Below are 14,966 nucleotides of genomic sequence, written 5' to 3' on the forward strand. Positions count from 1 at the left end.
GAAAGCCCACCTATCACCAATGTCTTTCAGTTCGTCTGCAGGCATTGCCGCAGAGACAGGCAGTCTCGTCTCATTTTGACTGCAGCTTTCACAACCATTAAAGACGTTTCTGTTTTGTTTCCAAACTGCAGTGCAATGCTAGAATGATGGACACAAAGAAATGGCAGTGGCTTGCCAAGCTCTGTTTGACAGCTGGTTCACAGGACTTCAAAACCGACTGCAATATTGTTTGGGAGTCTTAAACTGAGGCATGAAATGGAGAACTATATAAGTACTGTGAAAAATGATACCAGGAAGAGTTTTATTAGTAAGTGATTTTGACACTTAAAATTTTTGTTTTCAGGCATTTAACTTCAGATACCTTTCTCTTCTTTTCCATCCTTAAGGAAAAAAAGATACTCCTTCCTAAATGTGGTTGGCCCAGGACTGGAGAGTCATTTTGTTACAGGAGGTGAAAATGTTGACAGCTGTATATTTTTCCTCCCTTGTTTACGAGTCTTTTTGCTCTAAAAGTCTTTATGAATGGAACAAACAGACCCAAAGCTTCTCTGTAATAATTCATGTACACATGTATATTGTAATTTATCTCCTGATACTTTTATGTGCGTTCTTGATTTCTCTGCTATATGAATGAAAGAGAAATTGCAAGTACGATGTAAGCAGGCATTTCTTCTTGCTCTTTATCTTTGTAATGTTGTTAATTGGATATGCATACTTTGACCTGTTAGGGAGATTCATTACTGGCACGCTGATGAGGTTCTCTGGACAGTTGGCAGGTCAGAACGTTTATTAATGCAATTGCTTTGTGCAGAAAAAGTTTGGCTCCATGGTGGAGAAGATCCCCTCTGAAGAGATTGTGGAGACTAGGAACTTAATTATTAAGGAGGATGTTACAAAAACATCTGTCAATGCTGTTCGATATGCGGTTGGAAGGTAATTGAAAAAAATTATGTAGACTCTGACTTAAAAGGAGAGGGAGTCTCATGAACACACACTATAATTCCTGGACAGAGAAGCAACAATTAGTCTAACAATACAGTCTGACTGCAGAATATGTCACGCTCCAAAGTAATACTGATTAGCTGGAAAAAAGCCAAGCCAAGCCAATAAGGCATAGGTTAAGCATGATGGAAACTGTCGGGGAACTTTGGTTGGTTTTCGCTTCTATCCTACATTACTTGCACTGAAGGGTAGGAGGCCATGGTTCACCAAAGCATTTCAATGCATGTTAAATCAGTTCCTATTCAGAAAGTATTTAAATATGCATCTAGCTTCATATTCCATTAAACCCTGCACTTGAGTAGCTCCCTGATAGGTGCCTGAGGAAGCTGGTCACTGTGTGCATTTTCATGCATTTATTAGACATGCCTAAAGGTCCTATGATGCTTAAATCCCACCCCTACTTACAGTCTTTTTAAGCACATTTTAGTGTTTTTCTGAACAGAATTTATGTGGCTAATCTGAGATTAACTACACGTTTCTTGACTGAAGTGAGAAGTGAAGAAGGTTCCCATAATCCAGTCCAGGACACAAATGTAATCCACTACTTTCTTTCCCAGGTGAATGAATGTAGAACTGAATCTATGTTAATCTTAAATAAAAATGGAAAGGTGATATTAATTTTGACTGTATAGGGCATTGCTATTTGGCTGGTTTTGACCGATGCTTTCGTTTGTTTTTACCTCAAAGCACCAGTGAAGATGTCCTAAGTCTAATCAAAACTGAAATGGATTTTTGAGTCACCTAGAGAATTCTCACTCTCTCTGAAGATTTTATGTCCCAGAAAAATGAAGTAGTTGCAGAAGACTGAGGTATACCTTTTCCCAAAATTCTTAGAGCAGCTTCAATGCACTAGAATACATCCCGTCTATACAGGTTGCTTTATGCGAACTAGCAGAAGTCTGATCCTTCCTTTCTTTCTGCTGCACAACTCATTTTGTGGATGTGAGAGGCTGTTCTTGCTCTATTTCATACCTCTTTCACATCAATAGTATAGTAGTACAGAACAGTTTCTTTTCACACTCTCTCAAACATGGCATATCTTTGCAATCTGCTCAGCAAATCATTTTGCCGCAGTCTTGGCTGAGTCTGCTATTTCAATGCAGGACTCGAGGAAAGAAGTGCATTTTCTGCATAGTCATTCTGGTTTGCATTTCAGCTGGCTTGGGTTTACTGCGATTACTTGAAAATTTTCCAAACAGCCCTGTGAGAATTTGGTAAATACTTATAGAAAGCATCTCTCTATGTGTGAGACATTACGTGCATAAACAAAGCAGCTAAGAGCCAGCAATTCAGCATATCGTTCTGATTTTGTCAGCCTTACCACTGTTTTCACGGGATGGTGGCTTGAAAAAGTGACCATAATGAATAGTAGTAATGCCTACTACAGGGAATAAAGTCTGGAGGTATATAATCTCATGCTCACATGTTTAGGATTCAGGATTTCTTTAACTTGGCTAGCCTGGGCAAGGAACACCTATCAATGTGCAGCACATTCACTCCCATATAACCATTTTTGCTAATGCTAAGAGATTTCTTTCATTTTTATGTAGTCTCTGATCCTGCAAATATGCAAGCACAAGAATAACAGACTCCTAACTTCAATCAAATTGTAACTGGGAGTAGGGTAGTTAGGCACGTGCAGCATCTGGTGGCAGAATTAAGATCATTCTTCTCTTCAGTCTTCTTAGGTAATCATAATACGAGATATGTGCACATGGACTATAGGATTCATGCAATACAGGCTCCTTTAACTGAGATGAGGAAACTAGTTTTCAGAAATCAGAGGGCAATCCAGACAACAAATATAGCAGTTCCTGCAGAAAGTATGTCAACTCCAAACAGCCGTCTTATTCACACACTATGGCATTTAGACAGATCAGGAAATACTGTGAATATATAAAGATCCATTAACCAGTTCAAACCAAATGTAGGCCTATGTGTTTCATCAAAGTTAAAGACATTTTTCAAATCCCCCCAAAAGACGGTTACATCTGACATCTGACAGAGGACCATATCTCACAAGACCACTCTTCACCTAGCTTTTCTCAGTTGTCTTGGAAAAAACGTGTGTGATTTGTTTGATATCCACTGATTCCAATAACAAGCACATGGACTTAAAATAATTCATGATGTTAACATTTTTAGCATAATATGTCTCATTTAAACTTAATTCCTCATGGATTATCTCATGTATTTTTCTACTTCATACATTTCCAGCAGTAAAATCATATTACTATTTTTTACTTAATAAATTAAAATAATCTCAAATTATATTAATATTTAAATATCATAGGGGTTGGATATTCAAACTCCTTAGAACAGAGTTTTACTTTCTGAAAATCAATGCTAGCTAATATCACATGATGGATTTGAAAAAAGAATCATTGTGAGGTATATTAGAAGAGCTAAAGAACTGAGCTTAATATGTTAAAATAATGTATAAAGAGCAAAAGAGTTTTCTAAATTTTCCTAGAAGTCATTTTTAGTATATGCAGTCATTAATGTGTTAGGACAAGTAGGAAAATGCATTAAAGGATCAGGAATATTTTCCTGCAGGTACTTAGAACCTAATAAATAATGAATGTGATGATTAACTACATGGGCATAAGTACAGTGCATTACTAAGAAAAAAATACATAAAACCTGGCCTTTGAACAAGAGTGCACTATTATATTTAATATATAAAAACACTTGAATATAGTCAGTTGTGTGTGAAGAGAAAAGAGAAGAAGTAAGTGAGCCTGAATTAACATTGTATTTTCAAATGAAACTGATTTAAATATTGCCAAGAGCAATCACAGCATCTGGAGTTTTGGTGGAATGGCAGCAAAATAAGGTGAGCGGAGCAATGACACCATTTAGTGCTTTTTGAGCAGCCACAGAGGTTTGTGCAGGTCTAAGGAGCTGAAGTAAGACCACCACCAGGGCTTCTCCCTTGCCTGTGCCGATCCCCCTCGGGGCTCAGGCTGCGCGTGCTGGGCGTGAGGGTCAAACAGCTCCAGTGGGTCGTATGGGTCGTATGCGTCCTCCATGGGCCTGCGGAGCAGCTTGTTAGGCCAAACCTCAACAGGCCGCAATACAAAGTCTACGCGGCCAGCCCGCTTCATCCTGGTGGGAAGGGTGACCCTCTTCATCACCCGGCTGTAGCCCACAGCTTGGGCACTGATTATGTACGTTCCCGGAGGCAGGAGTCGCCAATAATCTCCATCAGCAGCTTAAAAAAGGCAAACGCAATAAAACAGAGCTTAGTTTTCAGTTTTTCATTCTTTGTGGATAATCCACCTGCATGCACAGAGAGCACAAACATTCGGGGCAGATCTCAGGATATAGTCAGGTCAAATTTTGGAAAAAAAGATCTGACATAAATCTTGAACTATGAAAAGGGACTTCACCTGTGCAAATCTGACCTTTGGAAGCTAATGCAGTAAAATTCACATGCAAAATTCTCAGTAACTGCTGTATCTGTATCACAAGGAAGGGAAGCTTTCCTTCATGCTGCTTTCCCAGGGGTATAAGGAATAACTCCAAAGAAATCAAATGAATTAAAAACCATGTGAAACTTAAGAAAGCGTAAGCAGAATCCAGTCTGCAGTATATATGTCTAAGGACCTAAGAAATCCCTCTTTTTCTTATGTTACATTCTATTACTTTGCAGACATTATAGAGCATCGGACTATGGAGTCAGAGATGCAGCTGGTATAAATTGCCATTAGTGTAAAATGGGTGTAAATTTCCACCAGCTGAAGATTAGAGCCTGCAGGCAAAAACAGGGAGTTTTAAAGTGGAATATTTATTCCTCATTTTCTATTTCCTTTATTTTGAATGGTAAGTTTCTTAACTCAGTAAATGTTGCATAAATGTGATTTTCTCATGGAATTTCTCAGTCTTTTTTAATATTAAAATTAAAAGACATTTCAATCTTATGACATTCTTAACCCCACCTAAAATGAGAACAAATACTCCTTTTTCCTTCATATGTAAACACATTTTTTATTTCATTCTTAATTCTTTAAAGGTCCACTGCCAATGGAAAGCCATTGTCTGGGAAGAAGCTTGAAAGAGACCCTAATTCATGCCAGAGTCTCCCACCAGCCTCAAGAATCTGCATCATCTTCACTATTGTGTCCCCTCTAAAGTTAGTTTTTTTGAAAGCTGGAAAGCATCCACTACATTATAAGCTGTTCTGGCTTTCCAAATTGATTCAACAGCTACCATTAGAGCAAAATGTTACCATTCATGTCTTCTATTTTGCACTTGTATGGCATACCCTATTCTCCCTGAAATCAATAATAAAATGAGAGCATTGATTTCAGTGAGAGACTAAAAGCTCAGAACTTTATGACTGTGAAAATTAACAGTTGCATATGCATTGATACATGTTTATCAGCTGATGACAGGCATATAGTGAATGTAATTCAATGTTCTAGTCTTTTTGCATTTCATATAAGTATTGTCAACAAATCATATATACTTTTTCATATGATCAACAAAGCTTGTTTACCCTCAGCCACTGCCGTTACTCATGTGAAAGTCAGCACGGATTCCACCCTAATGTGGTGCCTCCTGCTCCCAGTGTTTCAACTTTGTCTATCAGGGCTCCATGCCTCAAGATGCTGAGTTACATATGAGTACAAGATGGCCAGAGTAGCTTCAGTCCTCCCTTCAGAGCTATTGTCACATTCCCCCAATGTGAAACATGTACTTCATGATGAATTTCTGAATTTGTGTAATGACCCATTGTCTTTTATGGCCAGCTGACTCTCATGTCAGAAAAAACTGAGAAGTTATTGTTGGTTCATAGAAAGTAAAGTTATTGTTAGGTGATGTTCTCAAGACCAGTGTAATTCAATTATTTCATTATTTAAAAAAAATGAGTGGGCATCCCCTTTTTTGTTAGGTAGCATGTTGCTCACATGTTGTCTGTTACAACTGGTAGTGTCTATGTGAGACTCTTGAGCAGTTATGCAGAATTAGCCTCTGAAAACCACATTCCTTGTATTAGGAGATGATATGGATAAAATATTTCTTATCCAGGCCTAACAAAAATAGCAAGAAGGGTCTGGAAAGGTGTTTTTTTCTGAACACCCACAACTGGCAGGGCAGTCCTTTGAAGACATGAGAGAGGCAGCAGAAACAACTGTTGAGTTTGTCTCGTTAGGAGCGTGAGGCCACTACACCAGGACTGAACCTTGAAGGCAGTGTATTGGTAAATCACCTTTACCTTACTCTACAAGAAAATGGGAAGGGACAAGTATTTTCCTGTGTTTGTTCTTTCTTTTTAAACTAAAAGAACAAAGAATGAGGAATCTCTTCTCCAGCTTGGTGTTAAGCCTATAAAAATCCTAAGTTGATAAACACGTGAGAAATGAGGTGGGATTGTCATCGTGTTACCCTTTACATCCTGGTACAGGAGGCTGATGAGGTTCAGAGCACATATGTGGCCTGAAGAGGAGATTATCCATAGCAATAAGGCCTCATTCACACAAGGCTTTAACATACTTACAGCAGAATGTACACAGATATATATGAAGAGAAAAACGGCAATAATGTAAAGGTCTAATTTTAGTTTATGCAAAGTACACTTGGTTTAATTTGCAAGAAATATTACATGCACTTAGCAAAGCTCTAAAGCTAGGTGGCAAAAGGTGGGACTTAACTGCATGCATGCAGCTACATTAGCTTTGATAGATCTATGTATATATAACACCATATACAAGATGTGCTTTGATATGTCTTCTCTGCTGTTATTCTAGAAACAAACCCACAGTTGAGAACTGAATTCTCCATTAATACGATGTTCGGCTATCAGTGCTTTCAGCCTTATCACAGGAAAAAGCTCCAACTAAAATATTACCTGTGGTGACATCATGCTGGATGCCCCTGACCGAAATCCGAGCATTTTTTATTGGGTTGCCAAATTTATCAGACACAATTCCTTTTATCCCCCGATGAACCTGACAAAACAAAGCAAAGTTAGATGGACGTTAATTATTATGGTACCTCCTCCTCATCTTCTACCAGGAAACCCATATAGAGAGGAAACTACTTTTGCGAGGTTCAACCCACTGTGGAGGGTTACAGGTGTTAATGCCCCCTCCAGGTCACACGCTCTATTTTTTGAGCTCTGCAGTGGTGATTCCTTCTTGGAGAGAGCTGAGGAAAAGGAAGAGCTGAACATTTGCTTTCTCGGACTAGGTATGTGACCATGCATCGAGGGCCCCTTCTGCGCACAGATCAGCGGCACCTGATCATCCAACCACTGTATTTAAAGAATGTATTTGAATGTCTGTCCTAGACCCAGAACCACAAAGAAATGAAATATTAGGGCTTTAAAAAACAGGCTGGTGCTCTATACATAATAAAAAGGGATCACTGGTGGTATGAGTGAAGTCAATTCAGCACAAAACAATGGCCCTTTAATCTATGTAAAGTGCAGCATTAAAAGATGTGTGAAATAAATCAAAATAAAGTAGAATTATTAGCTTTCAGATAGTACCACTTATCAAATAATATGCCACCATCTTGGCAGTAGAAATAATTAATGCAGGTTGCATAAAGAAATCAGGTCTTTAGTATTAGTTATAACACATACTTTTCATTTTCTTCCATCCTGTATTAGAGGATCCCAAAATGCTTCAAGATAAAAAAATAAAACTGACCAATTATCCTATAATAGACATGCTGTTACTAATTTAAAATAGAGCAGAAGCATAAGAATAAAATAGACCCTTCAAAGTTAAGAAGAAATTAGAATAACAGGTATTTGCAAAACATCATATATCATTCTATATTAATATTAATATTTAATATAGAGTCTTTAAAATGTTTATTGATCATTATCAAAGCATAATGATTAATATTGTTCAATATATAATATTTAATGTAATTGTTAATATTAATCTGTTAATATTCCGATTTAATATCAGTGAATAGGAATGGTGCAGTGAAATCTTCAGCTACTTTGGACTCCTCATCATCTTTCTGCTGCTTGTGTGTCATTGTGTGTCAGACTGTCATGACTGCAGTGTGCACAGTATTTGTCTTCCTTCTCTACAAGCAGAGACCTCAGCTGCTTGAGCTGATGAGAAATGTTCTGGGTGACAAACTAAAGTGTAAGGTGAATTCTGTCGTACAAGAAGGTGCATAACCAGCTCACTATATTTGTAGTTTGACCAAAAAAAAAAAAAAAAAAGGAAAAAGTCCAGGTTTTTAAAGACTACAATTTTTTTTGTGCAACTTTCAGAAATGGAAAAGTTTTCTGTTGGGAATTATATATGAACTTTTTAAATGAATAGTAACTACATTTCATTTTTTTCCCTGAATCACTATGATTCACTCGAGCTGTTCTCTTTTCCCTCCTTTTTTCTCCCCTCTTCTTTCTCTTATTCTCATTTTTCCCTCCTCATTTTCCTTTTTATTTGTCGCAGAAGGAGAAAAATGGGAAAAAAAAAAGAAACAAAATGATAGAGAAAATATATGTATTTACTTTTCTGGTGAGAAATGGAAAAGTTTGAAGCAAGCATTAATATATCCAACTTTAGAGTAATTCTTAGTAAGAAGCTTGGAAAAAAATCAATCTAGTCTAACGACAGCATTTTTTTATTTAAAGTGAGACTGTGTTTCATGGCTCTTGTTAAATATTCATTCTGTATTGACTGGAGCTATTCATTGGAGGACTAAGGTAATACTCAATATAAGGACTTCAAAACTGTCCCTTAAGAACTATTATGATGAATAACTGCAATTTTCTTTTCAGCATGGACTTGAGGATTTATCATATGGATAGTGAGTAAATCTGGTCAGAAGAGTCATCTCAGACCCAAATTTAATTTACGGTGTAGACATACTCAGAGTAGAATGACGTCATTCAACTGCAATAATAATCTCACAATTACAACATGATGGTATAAAAATGACAAAATTGAAATTTCTTTAACTATGTTGGGTTTGTTTTGCTTTAGTTAATATAATTTTTGTTTTAGCCCCGAGTCTGCACCACAGAGGTTTGGGAGGGCTTTTTGATACCACTTTCAAAGGCAAGAAGAGTCACCATTTATGAAAATGAATTCTACTTCTGCGAGTTACACCAAGTAGATCTGTACACACACCAAATATCCTGGTATATATCAGAATAAGAAAAGTTTGAATTGGTTATGGCAGACTTAATCCTTATCAGGAGTAATTCAGTCATCCTTATCTACAAAGTTGTTTTGCTTACTGTCCTGCATTTACTCAAAAAGCTTTTCCAGCATAGACTTCTACAGTATCTCACACTGTAAATATCTTTACATCTTGAAGGCTTCAACTGCAATATATATGGATTTAACCCAGCTCCATTTGGATTCACTAAAACTCATTTTCATCAGACAGCTGTAAAATGAAATGAGTTTGGTGGTCTGTACTGTAGACTTTATTGAATGATGATACTTACCACAAGTAGCAAGAGGTTGCTTAGAAAGGCCATAAAAACACTCCTAACAATTTTAAATTACTACATACTCTATCAAAATAAGGCATGACAGAAAGCTAATCTACTAATGGCTGAGAGAAAGATGAGCAACTTGTGTTTCTGTGTTCACTTACTTATTGTCAATGAGGTATTTGTTTTTGCTGAGCTCAAACTTATTATTAAAAGTGACTCTTAAGAGAGATATTTTCAGGCTCACAGACATACAGTTGCTCCTCTAAAATATCAGGATTCAGACAGTTGTTAACCACTTTTGTCCAAAACCTGAGATGAAAACCATGGAAGGAGGATTTCTAATAAGATATTTTGAACTTCCCCATTCCAGCTGAATCTATAAATCTCCTGTTGCTGTACAGTGGGGATTTGGGTCAAGAACATGCGATGTGAAAATCAAGAAGTTCCAAGAAGCTTTCTGGAAAGTAAAGCTTGTTGGCCTATTTGTCAAAAGAAAGGTTGATTTATATTTTTATGAATATGTTGTTTTTTTGTGGTATTGAATTTGGGGGAGTGGATTCGTAATATTGCACAACATATTTACAGACAATTCCTTTTTGCACTGTTTTCAAGGCCTTTACAGTCCTCAATCTCCATCCTTCCTGCAAGATAGGGAAAATATTATCTGCATGTCCTGTTAGACCAACAGAGGAACCGGAGTCCCTGGTGGAATGAGATGATTGATTCAGTGCTATCTTGGTGATAACTAAACAGGGAAACAATAAAGAAAGGAATATTCACAAAGAATGAAGGAGAAAAACCACAAGCAGAGCTGTACCATTTCCATGTAATTCAGAAGGGAGTCTCTGTTTTCATGCCAGATTGTAAACAATTCTTCCTCCAAAGGAAACTTTTCACATCCTACCTCCACGGTAATTTCAAAACAATTTGTATGAAGGTAGTTAAAATCTGCCATACCTACAGATTTAAAAAAAAAAAGAAAAGACCATGAACCCTTAACTAGAACTTTGCTGTTGCACTTAGCTGAATGAAATCCCTGCAAGTGTGGCTAAATATATTGTAAAGAGTGTGTACGGCCAATATATAAAAAGTATTCAGCAAATTCAGAATGCTACAAGACTTAGTTCACCTATGAATTAATTAATGACCATGACAGAAAAAGCATCATTTTAAATTATTATTCACCAGACTCAGAAGCAGCAATAGAGAGATAAGAATTGGTTAATCATAGTAGTTGGATAATCAGCACTATTAGAGGTGATTCCCAAAGGTCACCAGCAAAGATGATGACCTTTTGCCATTAGTATGCTCAAAATTATTCCTTCACAAAAGACATAGAATATAATTTTCAGAAGAACGTAAGCCTAAGATGTTCAAACATGATTCTCACTCATGCTCTAAAGCTTTCTAAATGCCTAGTTTCAATAGAATTATTTGGGATCCAGCTGAGTCCTATTTGAAAATAAAACTGAAGTGCTTCTGAAAATGTTATGAACACTGATATTTCATCCATGTCAATATTTCAGCAATCCTGAAGAAAACCAAATAATACTAGTGAGAAAATCAAATTAGCTACCTAAGCACAAATGAATGTGATATTCGTCTCTGTTGTTGTTTTCCTTAGCACTCTTAAGTAAAACTTTATTTAAAGAGATCAAAAAAGCAGCATGAGTGTATAAAGCAGAATGTGAGTCCTGAAGATGGATCAAAATTCATGCTGATGTTAAGGAATAAGAGCACTATATTAAGCATTTATTTCCTTGTTTTGGATTTTAAAACTAGGATGACATTAGATATAAGAACAAATTCAACTCCTGAATAACTTGTTAACTTCTCTCAGGTTATATCAGGGCTGAATTTCTCCCACAGTATCTGAATATAAATGTTAACAACATACATTTTACTACTTAATCCCTCTCAAGTTATTTTTTGCAGGGGTCTGATCTAAAGTAAATTGAAATGAATAAAACTGCTTCTTTCAAACCCTTGTGTCTCATAAAGGTCATATAGAGGTTTTACCTCACTTCATATGACGGTAAAGTGGTTTTACCTCCAGTGAAGCTGTACCACTCAGCACCATTTATAATACCTCCGCGTTTCACAAAGTTTCCACCGCAACGAAGTTCTGATCGGTCTGAGATGACTGGGTGTGCATCTGCATATGCCTTAGCCAGCATTTTAAACATCTGTAACAAAAGAGTTTGTCATATACTTAATTCTGCAAACTTCAAACACTTTAGTGCTCAGTCATTAATGCTGTGCCTAGTAACTACTCCTCCTGCGAGACCAGACTATGAGCCATCCTGCATCCTTGAGGGCTGTGAACAGAGGTGAGCCTCCGGGCAAGGATATTCCTCCAGGGAGTGTTGAATTGTCTTCTCTGAGGTCCTTCTCTGCACTTCAGTATATCTAGCTAGGGATGATATTATATATGGATGGATTTTGTGGTATTTGGGTTCAGGTTTATCATTTGGGGAGGGAATAGAAGGTTTGTCTGGTTGCACTTTAAGTCCTGGGCTTAAAAGTGGATATTAGCTCTTCCCATCATGTTCATGTTATTTTTACCCTTTCAAAAATACCCTACATCAGCCTTAGCCCAACCATATCTTTGTAAGGGCAGCTGGTGTTCAAAATAGACAGTGTCAATTTGCTTTGCACTTATCACTCGCACAGGACAACCTGTCAGTTTGATCTCAATGGCAGTTGCTTCTTCATGGGGCAAAAAGCATTCCTAAAAAGTGAAGGACTAGGATGTGGTGATGGAGGATGTCACCACTGATTTCCTAAAGAAAGTTAATAGTGATGAAGAGCAGATGAGCCACCAACCAGACAAGAGAAGTGATGGATACATGCAGTGAAGACAGAGGAAACAGCAGTGATCTGTGGAGAGCATTTCTTTGAATGAGTTTCTTGCTGTTTTTCTCTGATGTTAATTCCAGATTTGTACTGAACTTCCCCCCCACCCCGGCTTTTTTTTTTTATTTGGACCTCATCTACATAAACTATAATTTCAGACTTCAACACTAAAATGATGGCAATTGTCATATGCTCCTGGTTCAGCTCAGCGTTTTGCATATTGTTTAAGAAAACATGTGCAAGAAGATGAGGAGTTTAAATCCTACTTTTACAAGAGATCCTGATAGTAACGGGCTGACATTAGAAGCGACTCAAGGAGCTTAGGTAAACCTCACAGTGCAGCAAACTGACTTAAAAGTTAAATCCAAACACTTAGCCTCCTAAATCAAATGTTTACAAAACTGTGTGAATTATCCTCAGTGCAATTTATTAAGTTCTCCAAAGCCTAAAGGTGCTTTGAACACTATTACTCCCAGTGCCTACTCATTGCAGTAATAATTGTTTGTCATTTATGAAAGGAATTGAAGGGCTTATCGATTTTATTTTAAGGTGCTTGTAAATTTTGATAACTAGCTCCAGTTTCAGACCATCTGATATTTCCAGGCACAAGCTGAAACTCTTGATAACACCTCTAGCTAATTGCCACTAATGATGTTACATATACCTCTCTAACAGAGCCTGAAACATATTAGAAAAAGGCACTTGGCAGTTCAGGCAGAAGGTGGTAATAGTTTTAGCTTGTCCATCCGAGAGATCATTGCTTGGGGCTGAGCCCTGGAGGGCTCCAGCCTCGTTGGGAAGCACCTGGAACCACCATATCTAGGAGAGGCTGGAGCCTCAGAGGGTCTCTATAGATAAGTTCTTGGCCCTATGCACTGAGAATAAAGCATTTATCCAGACATTTCAGAGTGGATTTTTCTAACACAGAGCACTGAATGGCTGTACTGTGTTTTCCCCTTGACTTCAGAGCGTGAAAAAGGATAAAATGTTATCATTGATGCTGCATGGAGACTGAAATGACCAAGCACACAATTTGGACAAAACACTTAAGAACATTTCTAATAAGCACAAAGCTGGGCTAATTCTGGGATCAAGTAGCTGACCAAGGAAGGGTGGCAAACAAAGTGTTATGTAAAGTTTAAAGGAAGTTTTCCAAAATATTTTTGATGACCAGATGCTAAAAATCCTAACTTCAAACTACAAAATGTTTTTGCACCTCCCTTGATTTTCCATATGTCTAAGCACTGCTCAGCCCCACACTGTTAAGTTTCCTTGAAAGTTCTGCTGAAAAGAGATGTATGTTAATTAAACATGTTAAAAAGAACTTTTGTTGCCAGTAGTTTAGGGACCAGGCCCTCACATCTTTAATGTCTAAGAAGGGAGTTTTGGAGCCAGTTGGACCTTCTGTGGAAGTTATTCAGTAATAGTTTAAAAAGAGCCTATGTGACTCAGGAATATGTTTCTTGGTTTTTCCAAAGACATCTGCAGATAATTTATTTCTGATGACCAATTCTTTCTTTTCCGGTTTCACACCAAGTGGCATAAGGCTTTTGTTTTGCTATTAATGCAAGCAAAAGAAGATGGGTGGTAGGGGGGAGAGAAAGCGAGAAATCCAAAATCAAGTGAACTAGATTTAAAAAAAAAAAAAAAAAGGTAAAGTTTAAAAATAAGTTAAAATTTGCTCAGAGAGCAATGCACCTATCTATCACTTAGCAGCTAAGGTATGAAGAGCTATGGACCTCAAAAAACTTACACATTTTGGCATAATGCAGAGGAACAAAAAGGGAGAAAATAAATAAAGAGCAAAGACTTCTTGTGACTTTAGAAGTGTGATGCTTCATTTGGTAAAATGAGGTAAACTGCATTGCCTTGGGCAGCACTTTTACCTCACTGACTTTCACAGGTTTTTTTTGTTTTTTTTTTTCCACGGGGCAGAGGGAAGAGAGCGTTTCCATTCACGGAAGGAAGCGAACTCGCTGCGGTTGGTACCTTTCTGCTCCCGTGCATATACGGTCATTGCTGAAACCTCACAAGAATCACAAAGCAACAGGAGYCTGCTAAAAATCCATCTCCACAGAAGCCAAAAAATGGGAAAGTTCTGGATTAAGTGAGCTGGACCAGACGCAAGAACATGAGGGTAAAGACATGAGCCACCTTTGAGATTCGTTAATCCCAGCAGGTACCAGCTCAGGCTGTGATGCAGGTTAAAAAGGCCTGAAATCTGCCATATATTGGACCAGCTGCCAAGAGGATCCTGGTGCCACCACACGTACATTGTGAGGACCATAAGGAGGTGGCATCTAGGTGCATTTGCAAACAGTGCATTTATACCAAGGGGAGCCATCACTAGCTGTTTAAACCTGATTTGAATGTACTTTGCAGAATTTGAGTCTTTAATTTCTAGCCACTAGTTGCACCGTGGCATTTCACCCTGGGCTGCAGTCAAGGGTGCAAATTTGCCTTGTTCCCCTTCCAGGGGTGGATCCACAGATCAGCAGGCAGAACAAGGGTTACGGTCAATATAGCAGCAGTGGAAACAAGCAGCAGTGGAAACAAGCAGCAGTATTTTGGGATGCAGGTTCCCCAGCAGCAGCAACTGCAGATGAGATCGGTTAAATGCAGGTCACTTAACCGGTACAGGTTTTATAACTTTCTGGGCAAAACTGAAAGTGATACTGGTAGAATC

The 14,966-nt window shown here is 37.8% G+C and overlaps 1 protein-coding gene across 1 annotated transcript in view; it reads right to left on the bottom strand.

Moving 5' to 3' along the window:
* Positions 1 to 3,338: 3,338 nt before the first annotated feature.
* The window catches only part of CPZ (carboxypeptidase Z), a 40,073-nt gene continuing 28,445 nt past the window's right edge, over positions 3,339 to 14,966 (bottom strand). The window contains exons 8-11 of the mRNA XM_026054820.1: positions 11,475 to 11,610; positions 10,242 to 10,381; positions 6,857 to 6,956; positions 3,339 to 4,216 (exon numbers count right to left, since the gene is read on the bottom strand). Coding sequence (XP_025910605.1) covers positions 3,861 to 4,216; positions 6,857 to 6,956; positions 10,242 to 10,381; positions 11,475 to 11,610 — 732 coding nt within the window. The 3' untranslated portion in view covers positions 3,339 to 3,860. The remainder of the gene's footprint in view (positions 4,217 to 6,856; positions 6,957 to 10,241; positions 10,382 to 11,474; positions 11,611 to 14,966) is intronic.

The sequence above is a fragment of the Apteryx rowi genome, unplaced genomic scaffold (genome assembly GCF_003343035.1).
Source record: "Apteryx rowi isolate R43461 unplaced genomic scaffold, aptRow1 scaffold_97, whole genome shotgun sequence".
Taxonomy (NCBI): domain Eukaryota; kingdom Metazoa; phylum Chordata; class Aves; order Apterygiformes; family Apterygidae; genus Apteryx; species Apteryx rowi.